We start from the raw sequence: 23469 nt of genomic DNA on the forward strand, positions 1-23469 counted from the left end.
ATTGGGTTCGCTATTCTCCCCAGTTAGGAGCGTATCCCCCAGCAAAGCATTTATAAACACACACACAAACAGTTCTTTTAAAAAATATGCAGATTTAATTTATACAGCCATGCCATCACGGTCACATCATGATCTTAACATGACATAGTGTAATGACACAAATATTTGCATAAACTAAACACCAGTATTTTCATTTCATCTTAGGCCTCGCCTACAGTGTCAACTTAGTGCAGTTCAAACTGTATTATATGGTTAGTGTAGATTCCTATAACTGTGTTAAATTGCATCATATGAGCCGACACTCACTATATAATGCAGTTTGAACTGCATTATATGGCAGTGTAGATGGGGCCTGAGTTGCATGTCCTGGGTGGTTTGGCTATCCCTCCCCCTCCCCAAAGGAATCCAAGGAAAGCATCAAATTAAAAAGAAAGGAGTACATTTATTCTAATCCGAACAGATATTAAATATTACAATATTAAGATGATACAATCACTACAAAAACGGAGCAAATGGGATACTCTCACTGTTTGGTTCAAGGGCAGTTCTTCTCCAATGCTGAACTGAAAATCCTAGGATTTGCAGTAGGGGGAGGAGGGCCTTGGACGGCCTGGGCCTCTCTCCACTGTACGTCCAGGACTATATTAGCACCAACTACGGCCCCTTCCACACTGCCCCTTATCCCAGGATCTGATCCCAGATTATTTGGCAGTGTAGACTCAAATATTCCAATTTAATGCAGATAATCTGGGATCAGATCCTGTGAAATAGGACAGTGTAGATCTCCTCTACATTGTAACACTGTCATCTTCTCTCACTTCTTAGTCTTAGGCCCCGTCTAAACTGCCATATAATCCATTTTGAACCACGGCTAATATGCATTCTGAAACTGGATTATAAAGCAGTGTAGATGGGGCTGACAGCCATATCTACACTGGCATTTCATGCAATTTGAACTGCATTATATGTTCAGTACAGACTCAGGTTGGATCTACACTTCCCTATACCACAGGATTTGATCCCAGACTATCTGCTTTCCCCAGACTCATATAATCCAAGCAGATAATCTGGGATCAGGTCCTGGAATAGAGGGCAGTATAAACCCAGCCTCATATGCAGTTCAAACTGCACGAAAGGGTCAGTGTCGATGGAGCCTGAATTGCAGGTCCTGAGCGGTTTGGGTCTCCCTTCCCAAAGGAATCCATGGAAAGTGCTAAATTAGAAATAAAGGGTTACATTTATTCTAATCACATATTAAATAATACAATATTAGACTAGACAATTATATAATCTTAAATTACAATAAACAGAGAGTGGGGGGCTTCTCTCATTGTGCTGTTCAAGGGCGGCTCTTCCCCTCCAGCGCTGGGCTGTGACTCCTGGGGTTTGCAGAGGAGGGAGGAGGGCCTTGGAAACCCTCTGCCAGGGAGGCCTGGGCCTCCCTCTACTGCCAGTCCCGGATTCACAGGAGGCAGCCACAGCAACCAATGGGGAAGAGCAGCGCTTTTACCAGGGAGTGGAGTCTTCTCCCACACATGACAATAATAATATATTAAAAAACAACACACACAAATTTTAAAATCTTACAATAAAGCAAAAAAGGAAGTTCTGTCTTCTCCTTCCTTCTTCCTGCAGGTGCCAGTCAGGGTCTCTCAATGTTAAGTGTCCCTTGATGGTCAAGGTGCCTCGGAGGTCAGGGTCAGGCTCCCTTGATGTTAATGTCCCTTGATGACCAGGGTCCTTTGATATTCAGCGTCCCTCAGTGGTCGTGGTCCCTTGAAGGTCACTGTCCCTTGCATCCTCCGTTCGGAGTGGCCCTGCAAGAACCCCAGAGCAGCGTCAGTGGAGTCCGCTGCCTCTCCTCCTTACTGCCCCCCCCCCCCGGCAGCCAGGCCTCCTTCCGGGTGAATTCAGGTGAGGAGAGGGGCAGGTGGGGGGGGGCAAGGCCAACTCAAGGGGGATCTCGGCCCGTCAGGAGACACAGCACCAGGGAAGGAGGAATGGCCACCTGCTTCATAGGTTTCTAAAGGCCATTGACAGCCACAAATGGGTCGGCCTTCCCCGGTGGTTTCACCGGAAAATACAAATGCAATTCTGTTCAATATATAAACAAGGACATGTCCAAAGTGTTCTCAAGACACCTTTCTACACCACACAGTGCATGTCTGGGATCCCATAAAAGTCCCCGAAAAGTCTGGGATGGTATAAGATACTCTCCAAAGGAATGGATCATTCATACCCCAAGTTAGGGCTCAGGAGAAGAAGAGAGGAGCAAGGCTCCCTCTGAAGACCTGACCCAGTTGCCCCAAACGTTACGTTGCCAAATAATGCAGTTTTAACTGATATATGCTCAGTGTAGACCCATATAATCAGTTTGGTGCAGTTCAAAGGTATTATATGGGTTTACACTGACGATATAACGCAATACAGACTGCATTGTATGGCAGTGTAGATCCAGCCTCAGTTTACTGCCATATCTCCACAATAATCTTTATATAAGGGATTATGCATTCAAATATTCATTTAAACTGGTAGCACCTTCACATAAGACAAATAAAAGATGGGAGATGCACAACATCCCACATCAGAGATGGGTTTCTGGGTCCTGGAGGGGAGCCACAAGCACAAAAGAAAGCACTGGAACCTGCAGAGTTAAATGAAGATTTGAATATACAATGCCTGATATAAAGCTTATTGTGAAGATATGACAGGTGACATTGAGAAGGGAGGGAGGGAGGGAGGGGGTGGTGGTGGCATCCCAGGCCGAGAGGGAGGGGTCAGGGAGGGGGAGGTCGCAGGTCAAAAGAGGCGGGCCCCAGCCCAGGAGGAAGAGGAAGGCCCAGGGTGCAGGTGGTGGCCCCTCCACTCCAGGCCCCCAAATTCCACACAGCAAAGAACAGAACAGAGCACATCAGAGGGGCCTGGGTGGCCCAGGTGGTCTTCCTTCTCTGCTCTGCTCTGCTCTGCTCTGCTCTGCTCTGCTCTGCTCTGCTCCCAAGGGCCCCTGGGTGACAATGGGGCCCAGAGTGGGGGCGGGGCTTCTGCAAGGGGGCAGGGCTTCCCTGGGCCGGGGCTGGGCAGACTAGCACCTCCTTGACGCTACTTCCCTTTGGGGCTGTGGCACAGCTGGAGCGGGGGTCTTCCTGCCGGGCAAGCTCACAGGGGATCGTGGCGTTCCTGCAAAGGAGCAGGGCTTCGGTCTCCTTCTATTGGTGCCTCTCTTGGGCCTCAGCTGAAGGAGACTTCAAGGCAGACCTCCTTTGGCTGACCTGGACCATGCTACGGAATTCTTTGCCTGCACTTGCCCTCCTCAGGAGCCGCCCTTCATACCCAGCCTCTCCCTCCTTCCTCTCTTCTTTCTTTCTTTCTTTCTCTCCCTCTTCCTTCCAGCAGTCCCTCTAATCCTCCCTCCTTCTCACTTTTTTCCACCCTCCCTCCCTCTCCCCATCTTCCTCCCTCCCTCCTCCCTCACTTCCTTTCCCTTCCTCCTTCCTCTCTCCATCCTCCCTTCCTTCTCTCCCTCTATTCCTCCTACAATCCTTCTTACCTTCTCCCTCCCTCCTATCCTCCTCTCTCCCTTCTCCATTGCTTACTCTTTTCCCTCCTTCCTCCATTTCCTCTTCCCCCCTCCTTTTTCCCTCCCTTCCTCCCTCCCTTCGCCTTCTTTTCTTCCCTCCCTCCCTTACCAGTCCATCAGGTGGGTGGTTTCTTGGCGTACTCTGGGGGATACCTCTTCTGCCTGCAGGACACCACCAAGCGCCGAAGAGAAGCCCACAGCCCATGTTGGGAGTGGAGGGCGGAGGCCCTGGTAAGGATAGCCTTGGTCTCCCTGCCAACTTGCCTGACTTCAGGGTCACGGTTGACAAGGAAGTTGAGCAGCCCTGGAAGGAAGAGAGGGAAGGAGGAGGAAAGGCAGGTCAGCAAGTGAGGGATGGCACATGGACTCCCCAGGGAGGCTATCTCCCCAAGGCCCAGCGCCTCTCAGGCCCCCCTCCAACCCAGGCCTTGTGACCTCAATGAAGTTGGTCACCAAGGCGAGCAGAAGCTCCAGGAACCACCCCTCCAGGAGAGTGCTGTCCTTGATGTGTCTGACGAATCCGCCGATGGCCTGCCTCGCTCATGCCAGCAGAGAGAAAGAAGGAGGCTCAAATGCAAGGAAAGGTTCCTGTGGAAGGTCAAGAAAGAGGGGGTCCCGCTCTCCTTCCCCAGTCCCCTAAAGACAGAGTGCAGGTGGGGACGTCCTTACTGTGGCCGTATCTAAAGTGGGACTGCCCTGTTCCTTGCCTTCCTGGGCCAGCCAAGGTCCCTCCTTCACCTTGGCCAGGAACAGGTCAAGCTCCGCTTCCAGGCAACAATATGGTGAATTTAGTATGGTGCATACCAATTCACCACAAGCCCTGTGAATGAAGAGAGGGAAGAGGGAGCCATGGTCAGGGTCAGCCTTGGCTCCAACCTAATGGGGAGACTGCTCAGGGCCCCATGGGAACAGGGGAGTGACTCCCCCAGGCCCAGCTCTCTTACCTCCCGTCAGACTCCAGAAAGTAGTCTGTGGCCATCTTGCGGGCCGCGTAATCCACTGCCTGTGTGACATCTGCAGAGGAGGAACTGCAGACCAGCTGGCAAAGATGGTGCAGGTGTTGTTTTGCCTGTCAAGAAAAAACAGGGAAACAATGGTACCTGGCAGCCATGGAAAGCCTCCTGGGCCAAAAGTGGAGGGAGAGCAGTGGCAGGTGAATGTGTGTATGATGCTTGCTGGAAGGAACTGGGTATTTGGGTCCCTACATACCTTTCTAGTGGCCAAAGAGACCACTGGGTAATGACGGGAGCTGAGAAGAGCAGCCTACCTGAAGGCTGGACATCTTTGGACAAACCTGCCACCTAGAAGGTCGATGGAGTAGGCCTTTCTCTGCATCCTGAGAAAGGTGCTGGCGATGCCTCCTTGGTGGTGGTCCCAGGCTTCACCAGGGGAACTCTGAGCTGTAACTGTTCTGGGTCCAGGGAAGAGCATCTCCGTGGGTGCAGGGCTGAATCTTCTTCTTCCTCGGGTCCTACAGAGCTGGAAGAGAGGCACAAGAGGTGAGACCTGGTAGGCCAGGGACTGAGGACAAGAAGGGGGGCAACGGTCACCCCTCCTGGTGAAGAGTAATGCACCTGCTTGAACTGGGGAGGGGGTCCCACACTCATCCTCCAGGCTGGGGATGTCCGCCAGCGTTGCCGCTTCGGCATCCTGTAAAAGACAATTGAGCAGAGGAGTGAAATAGGGGCTGCCCCCTTCCCACATGGGTGTGAGGCCAAAAGGGAAGGAATGGGAAGACAGCCCAAGGGAGAAAGACTAGAGTAGGAGGTTCAAGGAGGAGGGGGAGAGAAAAAGAGGTGTGGGGATGGAGAGGAAGCAGCCCATCCCCTTTTTACCACCCCCTTCCCTCCCTTACCATTGATGTCTTTTCAGGGGGCTCGTAGACACTGCAAGGAGAGAGACAAGAAAGCAAGGTCAGAAGAAGTCCTCCCCTCAGACTCAGGTGGAGCCCACCAAACCCCCTGGAATAGGGCAGCAGGCTGAGGCCCACTTGGCCTCAATTGGGGGATGGAGGAGACCTCTGCCTGCCATGTGCCCCTGAACCTGGGAAGGAGGTACCTCTCTGTATCAAGGCCCTGGGCCGCCCCCTCCTCCAGGATCTCCGAAGGGATCCCAACTTCTTTTGAACCCTGTTGAGGAGGAAGAAGAGGGAACTGGGTGTTCTGAGCCAAAAACTGTCTCCCGAAGGAAGGAGAGAGGCAAGCTCCTCCCTTTCTAGCCCCCTTCTTTCACTCACCAACTCTCTGGGTAGTTTGTTCTTTGGAGAAGTTAGGATTGTCGCTGAGAGGAAGCTGCTAGAAGAGCAAGGGACAGAAGTAGAGCTCAGTTTGGGATCCCTGGCTGCCTTCTCCCTTCCATTCCCCCCAAGGCCCCAAAGATCAACCCCATCCCAAGGACCTTGCCAGCCCCTGGGAAGAAGGTAATGTCATGGGATGCTTCCCTCCAGATCTCTGGGCCCCCAACCCCCAGCCTGCCCTTCCCCCCAAAACATGGATAGGAGGTACCTCTCTGCACTCTCAGAGGTCAGGCTCCCCCGCTCCACCTCAAGGCAGCTGGCCTCCAAGGGGAACTTCTCTCTCCCCAGAAACTGCACGGAAAGAAAGGGAAACTCAAGGCTCCACGGAAGGGCTTCTCTGGTGCAATCTTCCCTCTTTCCACCCCCTCTGTTTCTCAGAACTAGAATCCCCAGTAAAGTTTGGATTGTCACCCCCAGCATTCTTCCCCATTGACCACACTGCCAGGAGCTGCTAGGATTTGCAGTCCAACAACACCGGAGGGCTGCATTATCCCCACCTCTCTTCAGCGAAGGCCCACCTGGGTATCAAAATGGAATAGCCCTACTTTCTTAGGTGCTAAGCACTGCCTTGGTCCAGCTTCTATGAGGAAAAGGGAGCAAATGGGATGGAGGAACCCAAGGGGAAAGGGCAGCCATCTTTCTCTAGGGGGTCACAGTTCCCATGGGACACTCCTGTCCTTAACACTCTGTCTCCCTTTGAAGATGGGCATCTCTTCTGCTTTGGTCAGACCTTGCCTAGAATAAGACTCTGTTCAGTTCTGGGCACAAAAGGTCAGGAAAGACAGGGACAAACTAGATTGTGTCCAGAGAAGATTGACCCAAAGGGTGAAAGGTCTGAGAACTATGAGTCCCTCTGAGGAGCAGGGAATATTTGCCTTGGAAAGGAGAAGGCAGAGAGAGGACATGAGAGCCATGTTTAAATATTTGGAGGGGTGTCCCACTGGGGAAGGGGAAGCTTGATTTCTGTGGCTACAGCTGCTGCTGGAGAGAATATTCATACATTCAGAGAATCATAGAGTTGGCAGATATCCTGAAAGGCCGTCTAGTCCAGCCCACTTCTGTCATTCAGGAGAAGGAAGCCCTACTGGACTCCCAGGCAGCAAAAGCCTAATACTGAACAGCTCTTGCTGTCAGGATTTTCTTCCTAATGTTTAGGCAGAATCTCTTTTTCTGCCATTGGAAACCATTGCTCCTTTACGCCCTTGTCTCTGGGGCAGCAGAAAACAAGTTTACCCCTCATCAGTGTGACATCCCTTCTGATATTTAATCATGGCTCTCATATCCCTCTCGGCCTTCTTTTCTCCAAGCTAAACACACCCTGCTCCCTGACCTTCATAGGAATTCATGGTTTACAGGCCTCGTAGAAAGTGGCCTGAAGGGCAGAAGGGGTCTGGCCTCTAGATTTCTGATTATATTCATTGCCCTTCTCTGAACATATTGTAGCTTGTCAACAGCCTTCCTGAATTGCTTTGCTCAGAACTGGACACAGGGTTCTGGGGGGATATGGGTTTTAAATGCAATTTTAATGTATTTGCTGTAATTTAATTCTGTTTTTACCACACTGTTATTATTTAACAGTTTTCAACTTTTGTATTGCTCTGTTTAAACTGTTTAGTGTGGATCAGTGTTAGCCGCCTTGAGTCCCTATGGGGAGAAAGGCAGGCTCTAAGTAAAGATAATAATAATAATAATAATAATAATAATAATAATAATAATAATAAAAAATCATACATCATACATCATACTGTCCTAAACACTTGGGAAGTGTTCGACTTGTGATTTTGTGATATGAAATCCAGCATGTCTATCTTGTTTGCTGTGTCATACAATAAAATAATAAAATAATAATAATAATAATAATAATAATAATAATAATAATAATAATAATAAGCATGCATGCTCTTAGTTCTGGAACACAACACACCAGACATCACAGTTGTTGCCATCCCAGGTGACAGTCACATTGATGAAAAACAACAGGAAAAACTCAGCCACTATCAGGACCTCAAGATTGAACTTCAAAGACTCTGGCAGAAACCAGTACAGGTGGTCCCGGTGGTGATTGGCACATTGGGTGCCGTGCCAAAAGATCTCAGTCGGCATTTGGAAACAATAGACATTGACAAAATTATGATCTGCCAACTGCAAAAGGCCACCCTACTGGGATCTGCATGCATCATCCGAAAATACATCACACAGTCCTAGACGCTTGGGAAGTGTTCGACTTGTGATTTTGTGATACAAAATCCAGCATATCTATCTTGTTTGCTGTGTCATAATAAAATAAATAGGCATGCCATGCAAATCTTACGTTATGACCCTCCAAATTAAGTAAAGCATGATTCTCTAATCTAAATCAATCATTTAGCTAGCTAAAACCCACTGCTTCGTAGTAGTATCTAAGGTCTGAAAGGGCTAGACCCCCTCTATCTTTGGCATCTATTACATTTCTGTATGCAATTCTAGCTTTTTTTACCAGCCCATAGAATTAATTTAACTAAACTCTTCCCACACTGTTAAAAAACCTTTAGTTCTCTGATAATTGGTAGATTTTGAAATTGAAACAACATTTTGGGTAGAAACATCATTTTGATCACTGCTATCCTCCCCATCCAATTCTGTTGAACGCTTTGCCATCTTTCCAAATCTTTTTTTTGACTCCTTCCAAACTTTTTCATAATCATTTTGATATACAGTAGAGTCTCACTTATCCAACACTCGCTTATCCAACGTTCTGGATTATCCAACGCATTTTTGTAGTCAATGTTTTCAATATATCGTGATATTTTGGTGTTAAATTCATAAATACAGTAATTACTACATAACATTACTGCGTTTTGAACTACTTTTTCTGCCAAACTTGTTGTCTAACATGATGTTTTGGTGCTTCATTTGTAAAATCATAACCTAATTTGATGTTTAATAGGTTTTTCCTTAATGCCTCCTTATTCTCCAACATATTCACTTATCCAACATTCTGCCGGCCCGTTTATGTTGGATAAGTGAGACTCTACTGTACATGGTTTTTGTTGGTTAATCACATTGGTCACTTTGGGGCCTGAGCTTCCCTACTGGGGCATCTGCTCTCCCTCCCAATTTGGTCCCATCTGCAAAGTCAAGAAGCATCCCTTCTATTCCATCATCCAAGTCATCAATGAAGACGCTACATAGCCCTGAATGGCCCAGGACAGGACCCTTATTATGGTGCCCCACTGGTCCCTTCTCTCCAGGAGTAAGAAAGAGGAGCCACTGGACAGAAGCACCCTCTGGGTTCGGCCTGTTAACCAATTCCTGATCCACCTCACAGGAGCACTGCCTTACCCACATTCTACTGGCTTCTTTGTGAGAATGTCTTGGGGAACCTTCTCAAAGGCCTTCCTGAAATCGAAGTGTGCTGCACCCACAGCATCCCCTTCATTCACCAAGATCGTCAGACTTTCAAAGGAAGTATGTGGGAAAGTTTTAGGCAGAGGCTGGATGTGTCAAGATGGATGGCCATCTGTTAGAAGGGATTGGGTGGGCCTTCCTGTCTGGCAGAAGGGTTGGACTGGATAGCCCTCGGGACCCCTTCTATTTATTTCCCATGTTTTTACCCCTCCCTTCTCACCCTGAAGGGGACTCAGGGCAGCCTTACAACAGGCAACAATTCAATGCCAACAACACACAATTCCAAAATAAACAATTACAATTAAAATCGAAACAATTAAAACATCAATTATTAAAACATCAGTTAAAATCATGCAAATTCAAATAATAGTCCAAGGCCTACCCATGAGTCTTTTTATTGTTATTTTATTGTTTTATCCCACTCCCACCCTCTCCTCCTTGTACATGCAATTTATACAGCAAACTGAAGAAGTTACATTTGAAATATCAGTTTCAGTCTTAATTTTTCCACTCCACATCTTAGCACATTCTCTAAATAAATTCCTAACTGGTTCCCACATCCTCTTAATTATTGTAACCTTTTCAATTTTATCTATATTGTTCCATTTGCAATTTGTTATTTTCACATTTAACATATTATCTATATACTTATACCAATCCGTCAGTGTCCATTTTGTTTTATTTTTCCAACCTGTTACTAAAACAATTTGTACACACGCTATTAATTTGTCAACCAATTTTTCTTTTTGTATAGTCTTCACTCCTATTATCTTTGCATGTAGTACATTTCTATTAACTATTACCATTTGTAGATTTAACATTCTATTGATTTCTCCTTCTATCATTCTCCACTATTCTTGCACTCGATCACATTCACATATCATGTGATTAAACACCCCTCTTTGTTCACAACCATGCCAACACCTGTCCTTCATCCTGGTAACATTTTCCTTCTTGCTTCCCTTAATACATTGTACTTTTCTTTTGCTAATCACCTTCTCAAATGGACTATACTGTTCTCTAATGCCCCCCCCCCCCCGTCTTGTAGCCCAGCTTTGAATCACGTTAATTCATTTTTACTATTGACTTCTAGCCCTGCCAGGGAAGAGGCGGTGGGAGACGAAGGGGAATGGAGGGTCCAGGAGGTGGGATTTGTCCCCATGAAACCCATTTCCTGAAGTCATACAGTTAGAAGAGACCCCAAGGGACTTCCAGTTCGACCTCTTTCTGCCTGCAGGAACACACAAGGAGAGCCCTCCTGACAGATAGGCATCCAGCCATTGTGTAAAAACCATCCAACAGCTTGTACTTGGGGCCTCAACAGTCAGTCTTTCCTAGGGCTCCTATCACATGACGCATGGCCCCCTACTTGGGCAGTCTCGAGTCAACTGTAGGCTAAGGGTTTTGGAAGCGGGGTAAAGAGCCACAGCGCTGAAGCATGTCATTATCTGGCATGCCAGAGGAAAAAATTCAAAACCGAATGATCCCAGGGACAGAAAATGAAGCAAAATCTTCTGAATGGGCACAGACAACAAAACAAACACCACAGGGATATTAATCCTTCCCTATGCTATCCAAAGTGCTAGTGCTTTTTCTCTCTCTCTACGCTGGAGTTACACTTTAAACATGTACCAGTTCCAACTTACAAACAAATTCAACTTAAGAACAAACCTACAGAACCAATCTTGTTTTTAACTTGGGGACTGCCTGTATTTCTAGAAGGGCCTCCTTCCTTACCTTGGACGCTGGCTTCACTTCGATGATCTGCATCTGGGGAGAGGGCTCCTCCACGCACGTTCCTTGTGGCTCTGAAGGTCTGGAAGGAGACAAGATAATGTATTGTTTATTGATTTACTATATTTCTACCCTGCTCTTCTCACCCCAAAGGGGGCTCAGAGCGGCTTACAGTTTGACCACTTCAGTGCAAATACACAGTATATAAATATACTAATACATTACAAATCAAAGGACATTTAACATAAAATACAAAACAAAAAATATACAAAGCATAATAACGTTCAGAAATAAGATATAAATACATATTAAGCATTAAAAACATTTAAAACCAATTACAATTATTGTGGAGACTCGTCAATTAAACAGTGTATTTCACTAAGCTCAGTCTTCAGGGATAAACATGAGCCAGCAAGAAAATTAAGAGAAGTCTCCACAAAATAAACAAAAAATAAATAAAATAAAATCTGAAAACAAAAACAAAAGTCCTCACTAAAGCCCAGGCATTTACTAACAAGAACTCCACTACCCTCATCCTCATTTTTGTTTCCCAACTGGAAACAAAATGCTCAAGGAAAGCCTATGAGAAAAAAGAAGCCAAAAATGTCATATTTCGAGCCAAAAAAGGTGGGTGCGACTACGGCATGGTGAGGACTATGCTGCGTGTGAACTATTGTATGGTGAGGACTATTATGTGTTGAAATACATCTCCCAAGAGCCCCTCTTTCTGCCCTCCCCCGGCCAATCACCTTCCACATGCAAATTCCCCCCTACCTCACAATCCCTACATGCCAAAATTTGCATATCCCCCTCTCTCCCAGGGGCCCCTCCCTCCTTTCCCACCCCCAGCCAATCACCTCCGACATGCAAATTCCCCCTACCTCACAATCCCCACTGGCCAAAATTTGCAAATCCCTGCTCCCTCCCATGAGTCCCTCCCTCCTTTCTCTCCCCATCCAACATGCAAATTCCCCTACCTCACAATCCCCACTAGCCAAAATTTGCATATCCCCGCTCCCTCACAGGGGCCCCTCCCTCCTCTCCCTCCCCAGCCAATCACATCCCACATGCAAATTCCCCCTATCTCACAATCCCCACTGGCCAAAATTTGCATATCCCCTCTCCCTACTAGGGGCCCCTCCCTCCCTGACCAATCACCTCCCACATGCAAATCCCCCCCACACCCAAGGAATTGGGGACCCAAAGGGTGAAGGCAGCCCCCTCCTCCTCTGCGGGCCTGTAGTGAACCTTACCTATTAGGCCTGGAATGAAGCCTGGGTAACAGTGAGTGAGGCAACCTCCATTTTGTAGAGGAATGCCAGGCAGCCATCTTGGATGTGGTTAGAAAGGGAGAGGAGCTTAGAGAGAGACTCCTAGGATTGGCCAGCCAGAGCAGATGGGAGGAGCCAAATCTTAGAGTGCAGAGGAAAAAAAGAGCTCCAGGTAGTTCTGTTTTAGGGTTTGAAGAGAGCAGTTCTGTTTTGGGGTTTGGAGAGAAAAAAGCAGTTTGGAGGGTGTGTGTGAGAGAGAACTGAAAGCTGTGGAAACTGACAGGCTAGGTCAGGCAGTTTGGATCTCTTGGGGGGGAAGATAACTCAAGTGATTGACTCTCACTACTAGGCTGGTTAATAGAAGGACTCTAGGTTAGAGTTAATTAACAACCCAGGGGAACTCGTGACTATTCTCAGCAAATAGAGCGAGGGTTTTTGTGACCAATAGTTCGATAGGTTGGTTGGAACTGTTTGAAACTAAGTGAAGTAACCTGAAACATACAACTAAGTTAAGCTGAATAACGTTTGTAACCGATTACGCTTATGAACCTCTCTGAAGTAATTATTTGCCTGTTTTTAAGAAAATAAATTTTTATTCTATTTTCAACTTTCAAAAGCCTCCACAGTGTATCTTTCCATCAAGGAGCCTTTATAAAAGTTCCAGCAATACAACAATAAAATACCACAAAAAAGCCTCATAGTGAACATCAGTTTGGGAGCCAGGGGTAGAAACAGTGTGGGCAGGGAATGGGAGAAGTTTGCCTCAGACACATTTAACAACAAAAATCCTAAAGACATTTTAGGTTGGTGGCAGCTACCATTTTAAAAGAAAATCTAAAATCAAACAGTATATCCTCGCCTCTCACATACATGTGCTTGCGTGTGCGTGAGTAGAGTGGAGAGGTGTCCGATATATTTGGTGTCAGCGCCTTCTTTATATTGGTGGTAGAGGTGGGATTTAAAAAGATTCTCCCCCTGCCTGAAATAGTCTCTCCCCCCTCTCCGCTCATTTTATTATAAGCCCCCCTTCCCATTTGGGCCAGGGCTTCCCTTGGGGGTGGGGAGGGAATAGGAGCCCAGGGCTTACCTTGGAGGATCCACAGGAACAGCCTCTTTGTTTTCGGGGCCCACGCGGCAGAGATGTGTGCGCCTTGTCCTGACCTTCTGCAGAGGGAGGCAATGAAGGGGGCCCTCAGCACCAGAACAGGGCTGGCCCTGGGGCCCCAAAGGGAGCGGGAGGCGATGCCCTCTGCCCATGTTAGTGGTCAGTAAGGCAATGGCGGGGCCAGCTGACCCGAGGCTCCTCGGAACCCCCGATATCCATGGCAGGAATGGAACCTTTTCAAAGGAAAACAACCACCAGCCTGGAGCTCCTCCTGGGAGGCAGGCAGGCAGGCAGGCAGGCAGGCAGGCCCTGCAGGAAGGAAGCAAGGAAGGGTGGCCCCACACATCTCACTTTTTTGCTCTTCTGCCTTGAAGTGTGGACTCAGGGGCCATGGGATCCTCTGGAGCCCCAGGCGTGTCTCTTGGGTGTATCTTCCAGAGGCTCTTTGGCCGCTGCTCGGCTCCTTTGGGGCCCAATGACCAAGGGATCTCTGGAAGGGAGTCTCCTTCTTCTGCAACTCCTGATATACCTTTGAGATACTCCCATTGCCTTGCAGACTCTACTGGGGTCTTTGGTCCTTCTGTATACAGGGTCCTCTTTTTCCTCTTTCCACACTTAAAATGAACACAAATAAAGTTAAGAAAACATAGTCACTTAACAATAATTGGTATTCAACTTACAGTAAAAAAGAATCCAATCCTTTGGGGGCATCTGAGGGCCCATCCGCACAGTACCTTTATCCCAGAGGCTCCCGGTTCAAAATGGAAGGTGGCTAGATGATGTCAGCTGAAAACACGGGAGGAATTGCTACAAAGCCAAAAAACCACGAGATAAAAAGTGTGGGAATCTCCTGGTTCTGGCTAGAAGATTTGGATATTTGAATCTCTGTATGTCTCCACACTCAGAAAATATGGGATTCTTTATGTTGGCTTGTTCCTGGGTTATAAATGTCAGTTCCTCATTGCTTTTATTGTAAAAACATGAGGAAAGTTGATTACACAGCAAAAACTTTGTGTGTCACAGTGGGTGGATGGCGATGTTTCCCTTGCCAGGACAAAGTTTTTGCCCTGTAATCCACTGGTCTATGAGGTCACAAAGAGTTGGAAACGACTGAATGAATAAACAACAACCACTTTCCCCATGGATGAAAGGATAAAAGCAAGGAACAACAGACATGTACAACCCCGGAACATCGCCCTGTAGTTCCCAGGCACAAGGACACAACCAAACTTGTCTGCACAGATGGCCATGCAGCCTCTAAAAAGTGATAATAAAGTTCTGTTCCTGGCTTGAAAGTGTGTGTACCTGTTTGATTGTGTAGTCCTGACTTGGAAACTTCATTAAACACGTGGATTACGAAGGTTCTCTTGCCAGGACAAAGTTTTCGCTGTCTAGTCAATGTTCTGCATCTTTTCACGATAAAAGCAATGAGGAACAGATAAGTATAACTCAGGAACAGAACTTGTATAATGATTCGCATATTCGCATCTGCGCATTTTAAGATGTTTTTTGAAGTCAAAATTTCCAGCAGACATCCCGTTGCGGCCATTTTGCGGGCTTTAAAACCCCAGGACAAAGCAGCAAGTCTGGACATTGGAGGCAGAAATCTTGGGACCAACAGACCTTTTCTCAGGTCCCAGGTTTTTTTGCCCCTGAGGTAAAACCCCGAAGCCAGAAGGCAGCTCTCTTCCAAAACAGAGATGGAGAAGAGCACAATGGTGCTGGGGGGGGGGGGGGGGGGGGGAGGCCTTCAAACTGGGAGGAAAGTCCCTTGGGAACCCGACTGCTGCCTGAGGCTGACTCTACAGGCCAGAACGGACCGTTTGACACCCCTTTCCTTCCTGTGGCTCAATGCAATGGGCACCTTGGAGCTGCCATCTGGCGAGGCAGCAGCATTCTTTGCAGGGCCCTGGTGAAACTACAATTCCCAGGATTCCGCAGAATTGAGCCATGAAAATTGAAGTCGTGCCTAATTCCCACTATTGCCTCAAAGCATTGGGTGGCAACAGGAGAAAAGGGCTGTTTGGGGTCACAGTTTCTACAAATCCCTCTCAAAAAACACTCCTTTGAGGCGTTGGCTTGCTTGTGTATTTATTTTTTTTTACCTGATTTTCACTCAAGACTGCTAACAAAAGACATCATAGTGCAGCTTAAGACAATGTAGATGCATTTGAAATATAAAAAAGGAATTACAAAATCAATGGTTTGTGTTGAACTTGGGGTGTGAACCATCTTCCCTCAAGGAAGGAGCCTCGGCTGGGAATTTGCCTCCAGTCAGCGGCCATGTTGTCCCTCATGAAGAGGCAGAAGGAAGGGCCTCAAGATGGGGCCCCAGAGAGGCCCTGGCCCTTCCCCGGAGGAGGAAGGGCCAGGGCCCCATTCCTTGTGGGAGGCTCTTCTCTGAAAGGCCTTCACATTGGAGAAGTCAGAGAACTCCTGAATGGCATACGCATCTCCTCAGGATGGCTGAGTGGACATTGAAGCCAGGAGTGGACACTCAAAGGGAGAGAATTTTTTAAAAGACTACCGTGTTACAAAACCAAGCAAACAAAACCAAGCAAATGGTATAAACATCTTCAACAGTGGAATAGAAGCTGCCTTAAAAGGTGATGGACTCTCCACTTTTGAAGGTCTTTAAATAGAGGCTGGGTGGACATCTTTCAAAAGTGTTTTAACTGTGTATTTATCCATGGCAAGGGTTGGAATTAGATGGCCCTTGTGACCTCTTCCAATTCTAAGATTCTGTGATTCTGTGATTCTATGATTCTGAAAACCCTGGATCAAACCAAAGGCCTACCTATCTTGTCTTCTACAGTAGCAAATCTACATTAAGTGGGAAATCTTTGACTCTCCAGAAGTATTTGAATAGCAACTTTAAAAAAAAATTGTTACAATTGTCCATGCTGGTTGGAGATACAAACCAAACTCTTGGAGATCAAACTTTCCTTATTCCTAACCTATATGAGTCCCACAAACAGGACACAATTATACTAGCATCCTTCTGCCCATGGCACCTAGCAACTGTCTCTGATCCTAGAAGTTATATATACAGTAACTGCCAAGGTAAATATTGGTCTTGCTTTAAGTATGGTTTTATAGTTGTACTATGTTTTTGTGTGTGGGTCATAATTTCTAGGAACAAAACAATTGTGGAGAGATTGTGTAAATCAAAACTGGCAGATTGTGGTAGCTGTGTATTCAGCCTTCTGTTTAACATTATATGAATAGACTTGCTAGAGTAATAAGAAGGGAACTTCCTGGATGATGTCTAGCTGGTATTAATGGGGGGGGGGGGGGAATATATAAACCAAATGCTTAATGTACGTTGGTCCTAGAAGTCTGGAAACCAAGCAAATTTCTTCCAGCTATTTATTTGACTGTGTGAGTTAATTAATGATTTGAATTTATAGAACAAAAAAGACTCAGTCATTTTAGACATTAGAATTAGACAACCAGAGCTAGAAGAGGGATAGATAAAACTATAATGCAAAAATAAAGACTGGATTGAATGTCAGAGACAATCAGCATTAACACCATATTCTGACGCAGTGCTATAAAAGCAGAGTGCTACTATTTGAAAGATCATAGAAGTGACTTGAAGAGTGTATGACTGTTACACTTATATCTACAAGACCTTCGTAATGCCACTGCTAGCGCAGCCTGTGGGGCCTTCCCACAGCCACTTTGACTGTGCTTTTCTTGGAATGCAAAAACATGTTTGACTGGTATTATTATTATTATTATTATTATTATTATTGTAAAGTCTGGATGGCCATCTATTGGAAATGCTTTGATTGTGCTTTTACTGCAAGGCAGAAGCAGCTTGGACTGGGTGGCCCTGGGATTACTATTATTATTATTATTATTATTATTATTATTATTATTATTATTGAAAAGGCTGGATGGCCATCTATTGGGGATGCTTTGATTGTGCTTTTACTGCAAGGCAGAAGCAGGTTGGACTGGATGGCCCCTGGGTTGCCACTACTACTACTACTACTCCTATTCTCATTATTATTATTTCAAAGACTGGATAGTCATCTGTTGGGGGTGCTTTGATTTGTGCTTTTACTGCCTGGCAGAAACAGGTCTTCCACTGAAATACTGTTAAGTTTATGTTGGTTAAAATTATTCTTCATTTTAAATATTGTATTGTTCTTTCTTTCTTTCTTTCTTTCTTTCTTTCTTTCTTTCTTTCTTTCTTTCTTTCTTTGCAGTACAAACAAGTTATGTGCAGTGTACATAGGAATTTATTCATGTTTTTTCAGTTAGTTCCCAGAAACATTCTCCATCCATCTGCCTCTGACCTGGCCCATCTGTCAAAATTTAAAATGCAATGTGGCCCCTGTATCCAAAAGTTTCTTAGAGCTCCATGAGAAACTTTTCCTTCAAAGAGGGGCTCTGTGGCTTGAAAAATTTGAGAACCCCTGGTTCAGACTGTCAAATAATCTCTTAATTAGACTTTGTATTCCTCGATGAAAGATTATTTGGAACACCTCACAACCTCTGAGGATGCCTGCAATAGATGTGAGTGAAACATCAGGAGAGAATGCTTCTGGAACATGGCCATACAGCCCGGAAAACATACAACAAGCCCACTTTTTGGTACGATTTACTTGGCATTGAATAAATGTTTTCTCCTTTCAAATACTGTTGAGCCAGACTGATGCTGTTTCACGTGGATTTCCAGGTAGCTTTGAATTTTCCTTAGAATTTCAAGAGATCAACTGTATCCATAAGTTTCTTTCTTGCTAATTCCTTGTTCTGTCACTCCATCCAAACATGTCAAGGGCAGTCTAAAATTCACTTGTTTGATGGTACCATCTAGTGTTTTCTGGAGGCATAAACCACGACCCTGAGATCTTTTGCAAGTGCTCAAAGTTTATGTGCATATTCCAGGGCAGATATATCTATGCAGAAAAGGATCTGTAATGGTTGACAGCTTGAAAGGCTACATGATTGACAGGATAGTTGGTTAAGTAAATCTGCAAACCATCCTTCTATAGAGTTTTCAGGGCAATTTGCATAAAGGAAAAAGAACAAGAGTCAATAAAGCAGGGGAATACAAATATTACATAACATTAAAAGGGTCTTCTAAACTAAATGGCCTTAGCTTATCACCAGTAAGCCCCAATGTAAATACATAATTTTAGTAAAATTACTTTTAGTTAGAAAAGTACAGTTTGATCTCTTTTCAGCCTTGTGAGTCAAGCCTTTTTGGGGAAAGGATTCTATATGAGTGAGTAGCTTTACAACTGGGAACGTTGTTTTTCTTTTACCACACTTTCTCAGCCTCAAAGAAAGGCAATCAAAACTCCACCTAAACAAATCCTGCTAAGAAAACCTTGTGAAAAGGTTGCCTTAGAGTTGCCATAAGTCAGAAACTACTTGAGGGCATACAATAACAATCACCTTACTTTGGGGCTGAATTATGTGTTGCATTAATCCTACATTTTGAAAACTTGCGGGGGGGGGGGGGGGAAGCTGCACTGAATTGTGCCTATGGTGCATGGTGTGTGTTAACATGTTCTTCCTGTTCTTTTTCATTAAATTTCTATTTTCAGATGGCTACAATGCACAAGTAGTAATAGACAGCTGTTTAAACCTGTCACATTTACTCCCAGCCTGTGTATGTTAAGAAGTTATGGAACAAGAGTTGTTGACACTATACATCCAGCTGTCTTTCCACTGTGATTTTTAAAAGCTGTCTAAAATGAAGACTCACCCAGGTAGCACAAGAATATTGCCAATACACAGCAAAAGTTATTGTTATAATATTTCTGGAATTGCTCTGAATGATTTCACAGATGGAAAGCTCATTTTTAGTGACAGTTTATACAACACAGTTTGTCTCAGTTAACAAAGCATTGGACAAATACAAGGGTGGTCCATGTACTTGGTGTCAAAACACTTTTTTTGAAAAAAAAATTGTGTTTACCTTTTTTTTCATGTCGGGGGCAACCGGAGTTACTTCTGGAGTGAGAGAATTGGCCGTCTGCAAGGACGTTGCCCAGGGGACGCCCGGATATATTTTTTTTTGATGTTTTACCATCCTTGTGGGAGGCTTCTCTCATGTCCCCTCATGGAGCTGGAGCTGATAGAGGGAGCTCATCCGCACTCTCCCCGGGTGGGATTCAAACCTGGCAGCTTTCAGATCAGCAACCCAACCTTCAAGTCACAAGGCTTTTATCCCCTAGGCCACCAGAGGCTCCTTGTGTTTACCTGGCCTTCTTATTCTTCTAGCCTCTGTTTAGCTGGAAGGTTTAGCACCACTACCACTGGGAAGATAGTGAAAGAGAGTTGGAGACACTAGGGCTTTCAATGTTGGGTTTCAAAAGCATGTCTACAATACACAATGCACTGAAGCTTGAGCTGGGGGAGAATGAGAGTATCCTCTAAGCCAATCCTGAGTGCCTTCCTACAATAGGCAAGATAATATACATGAACAGCAAATCAGAGAAAAAAGCAAAGACAAGCTTACCTTACCAGCAAATCTCCTTGTGCTAAAGAAACATAGAGCTATATATTTGACCACTAAAATGGAAATCATAAGAAACATGACAGCTGCTGAAAAAGGTATCATCTCTGTATTCATTTTGATATAGACCAGTGATTCCCAAAGTGGGTGCTACTGCCCCCTGGTGGGCGCTGGAGAAATCCAGGGGGGCGGTGATGGCAGCTATTAGGACATGGGGTGGGACCAGAGGAGGGGTGGGACCTCTTCCCAAGAGCCGGAGACAGGGCTGAGCACCTAAGGTGCCTGTTAGGACACACAAGGGGCGGAGCTGGAGGAGTAGGCGTGGCTTCTTCCCAAGAGCCTGAGACAGGGGTGTTAATCTATACCTCTCCTGAGGCGCTTGTTGGGACACAGAGGGCGGAGCTAGGGAAGGGGGTGGGGCCTCTTCCCAAGAGCCCGAGACAGGGCTGAGCCTCTGTTTACCTCCCCTGAGGCGCTTGTTAGAACACGTATTAGAAGGGTATTGAGGTTCAGCTCCGTCAGACACTTGGGAAGAGGCCCCACCCCCTCCTCTAGCCCCACCTGCTGTGTCCTGGGAGGTGCCACAGGACAGGGATAGAAGCTCAGCCCTGCCTCAGAGCTCATAACTCCGCCCATCCCATTTGTGGCCCCGCCCACCTCCCCTCGGAGCCCTGCATCTTGGACTAGGGGAGAGGCTCAGCCCCGCCCTCTTGAGCAGGAGCCACGCCCACCCCTCTAAGCCACGCCCCCTTCCATGGGGCGCTGAGTCATATTTTTTCTGGAAAGGGGGTGACAGGCTAAATAAGTTTGGGAACCACTGATATAGACCATCAACTGGGTTTTAAAATATTCAAAATGTTTTTGTTTATTTATACAAGACTTACTTGATCTAGTTTTTTCATTTCACAGGTTGAAATGAAAATGGTTGCTGGAACATGTTGAACTTTTCTTCTTTTTTGTGGAGTTAGAACCATCCTTATTCTGTTAATATTATTTCAACCTTTGGAACCAAAAAAACCCCCTGTAAAGTTACCAAAATATTTTAAAATATAAAGCAGTCATCTGTTTTGAACAGTGACTTTATATTGAATTGTCAAAACAGCACATCTTATTTTCCTAAATAAGCAAGACATATTTCTCTCTCAAGAATATTCTGATATCATGAATTGTGAGTTTTCTGGAAAGTATTTACAACATATTGATGTATACTATAAACCTTCTCAGTTTGGTATGACTACTTTTCCTGTGTGGTAAGTTTAACTTTGAAAGAGAACAACAATATTTACTGGTTTGGATTATCTTGATGACAAATACTATTTTCTGTGTTTTTGTCTTCAAGCCACCTTGTGACTTAAGGTGATCCCATTTCATAGGGTTCTCAGAGGTGTTTTTCCTTCCTCTGAGACATACCCTGCATCACTTGGTATTCATTGGTTGTCTTCCATCCAACTACTAACCAGCATCAGATCAGACATGATCTGATGGCTAGGGTTGAGCTCTCATTATAAACAGCCATTGTCACAACCAGAGTCGGGGTGACTTAATTTTGAAACTACAAGTCCCAGAATCCCAAAACCAGTAACTGTACTTTGGATAACTGAAATCCAAAAAGTAACTTGTCTAAGTTCTAATTGCAAAATAGAAAAATTGCATTTCCTTGCCATGTGTTGGATGCTTATAATAAAGAAATATTTGGCTGTTTTGAGAGTTTGGTTAGTTTGAATATTTGAGTGTTTTATTATTGTACAATCTTATGGGCCAAAAAGCAGGTGTGGGAACTGAGATGGGTAGATTTTTACAGGGACTACAATGTAAAATGTTCCTCCTTTTTGTTATATGCCACAATCATAATTCATTTTACTACCCCTCCCTAACGGCTGTTTGTGTTTTTCTTAATAAAGTGGGTGTGGTATTAAATATAATCATGTAAATTGTATGTGATTTAATGCAGCAGTTTATTACCAGTAATTCATATCCTGCCTTCCTGTGAAAAATCTGTTTGAAATATCTGACCTAATAAAGCAGCATATTTACCTCCCACAAAACCAACTTCAATGGCAACTACTAAAATTCCCTAATTGTGTCATAGAAGCAATCTGCATTTGGTGGAATATTACGTTTTAAATGAATAAATCATAAAGGATTTCAAATATCTACTAAAATGTTTTACATAAGAGCTGAGATGGATGGCCCTCCAGATGCTGTTGAGCTGAAGCTCCCATCAGCTGGAGCTATAGTGAGAGATGCTGGGAAGTGCAGTCTAACAACAGCTGAAGGGCAACATATTCCATTGTGATGTATTAGGGCAGAACTTAAATGGAAACTAGAAACTATTCTGCAATGAGTCTACATAAGCATGAAACCCCAGATTCAACCCTGAATCTGGGGTTTAACCCTCGGTGGCGCAGTGAGTTAGACCCTTGTGCTGGCAGGACTGATGACTTGAAGGTTGGGTTGCTGACCTTAAGGTTGCCGGTTCGAATCCAACCTGAGGAGAGTGCAGATGAGCTCCCTCTATCAGCTCCAGCTTCATGCGGAGACATGAGAGAAGCCTCCCACAAGGATGGTAAAAACATCAAAACATCCGGGCATCCCCTGAGCAACTTCCTTGCAGACAGCCAATTCTCTCACACCAGAAGCAACTTGCAGTTTCTCAAGTTGTTCCTGCCACGGAAAAAACAAACAAACCCTGAATTTGCTCCTGACTGTGTTATGGTGTTCCAGTACTTCTGACGAATATTACGGGCTAGTCTAGGTTAAATTGACTTCAGGCAGTCAAGGGAATTTGTTGGAAACTCTGGAGTATTCCATGGCTTTGCAGCAGTGTGGATACCTGGATCGTGACTGATGCCTGTGTTGCTACCACTGCTCCCGTTTATTCATAGGGTTCTATGTCAGCTGGCCCCAGAGCTCCATGCAAGCTAGTGTTGGTCATTGTGAAAACCCATTGTGGGCACCCATTGTAAATGTTAACATTTATCTTCAAATTCACTGGTTCTCTAACGGTGCTGGTAGTGAGTCACTCTCTAAACCTAACATGTATGTATGGAAATTGAACAGGTTGTTTAGTCCTTGTTTAATTCCCACTGACGACTAAAAGGCTGTGGTCAGAATGTCCTATGGTAGTTATGAATGATAACCCAGAGTTACTTGATCATGATTATCACCTATTCACAACTCCTAGGGGCCACATAAGGGCCATGAAAGTCCTCCAATCTCTGCTAACTGCTAAGTAGCCACTGCAATCAATGGAGGTCTGTTCCCTCCCCTTCTACTTCCTTGTTATATCTCTCTTGCTTTTCACCTGGTGTTCTTAAAATGGTTTGGACTTCTGTCTGTTTTAATTTATGAACAACTGTCACTCCAGTCCTTCTCGATTTCTCCCTCCCTCCCTTTGGATGTTCATGCTGGATTTAGAATGAAACAAAATCCCTTTCCCAGCAGAGATTACATCAAAAGCACCAAGGAGACCTCAGCCTCAGCAAAGGTTTAAATTAGGTTTTCCAATGGCACCATCTAGTGCTCTTTGAAAGTATTGTATAATTCAATATTTTGCAAAAATACACATTAACATGGCCTCTGGATGCCTCTCTCCCTGTCAAAGCCACAGCTCCAGGACAA

The 23469-nt window shown here is 45.3% G+C and overlaps 1 protein-coding gene and 1 long non-coding RNA gene across 3 annotated transcripts; both read right to left on the reverse strand.

The window, feature by feature from the left end:
* Positions 1 to 72: 72 nt before the first annotated feature.
* Positions 73 to 4362, reverse strand: LOC134298462 (uncharacterized). Of its 2 annotated transcripts, XR_010005561.1 has the most exons (3): positions 4013 to 4362; positions 3687 to 3881; positions 73 to 3177 (listed from the first exon to the last, which is right to left on the reverse strand). It is a non-coding gene; the product is annotated as an uncharacterized LOC134298462 (long non-coding RNA). The 2 variants fall into 2 exon arrangements; XR_010005560.1 differs by having other exon boundaries at positions 3687 to 4362.
* A 164-nt stretch (positions 4363 to 4526) lies between these two features.
* LOC103278761 (uncharacterized) lies at positions 4527 to 12927 on the reverse strand. Its single transcript, XM_062978810.1, has 8 exons — positions 12248 to 12927; positions 10998 to 11076; positions 6082 to 6164; positions 5814 to 5871; positions 5636 to 5706; positions 5433 to 5463; positions 5152 to 5227; positions 4527 to 5056 (listed from the first exon to the last, which is right to left on the reverse strand). The coding sequence occupies exons 1-8, from the start codon at positions 12322 to 12324 to the stop codon at positions 5049 to 5051; spliced, it is 483 nt and encodes a 160-aa protein (XP_062834880.1). The 5' UTR covers positions 12325 to 12927; the 3' UTR covers positions 4527 to 5048.
* Between the last annotated feature and the right edge of the window lie 10542 nt (positions 12928 to 23469).

This window comes from Anolis carolinensis, chromosome 4, assembly GCF_035594765.1.
Source record: "Anolis carolinensis isolate JA03-04 chromosome 4, rAnoCar3.1.pri, whole genome shotgun sequence".
NCBI classification, from domain to species: domain Eukaryota; kingdom Metazoa; phylum Chordata; class Lepidosauria; order Squamata; family Dactyloidae; genus Anolis; species Anolis carolinensis.

Coding starts and splice junctions, on each gene's coding strand:
- LOC103278761 (XM_062978810.1), bottom strand. CDS start 12,324: ATGGCTGCCTGGCATTCCTCTACAAAATGGAGGTTGCCTCACTCACTG. Junction 5,872..6,081: donor ACCTCTGAGAGTGCAGAGAG/GTACCTCCTATC, acceptor TTGCTCTTCTAG/CAGCTTCCTCTCAGCGACAA. Junction 5,707..5,813: donor ACAAACTACCCAGAGAGTTG/GTGAGTGAAAGA, acceptor CCTCCTCAACAG/GGTTCAAAAGAAGTTGGGAT.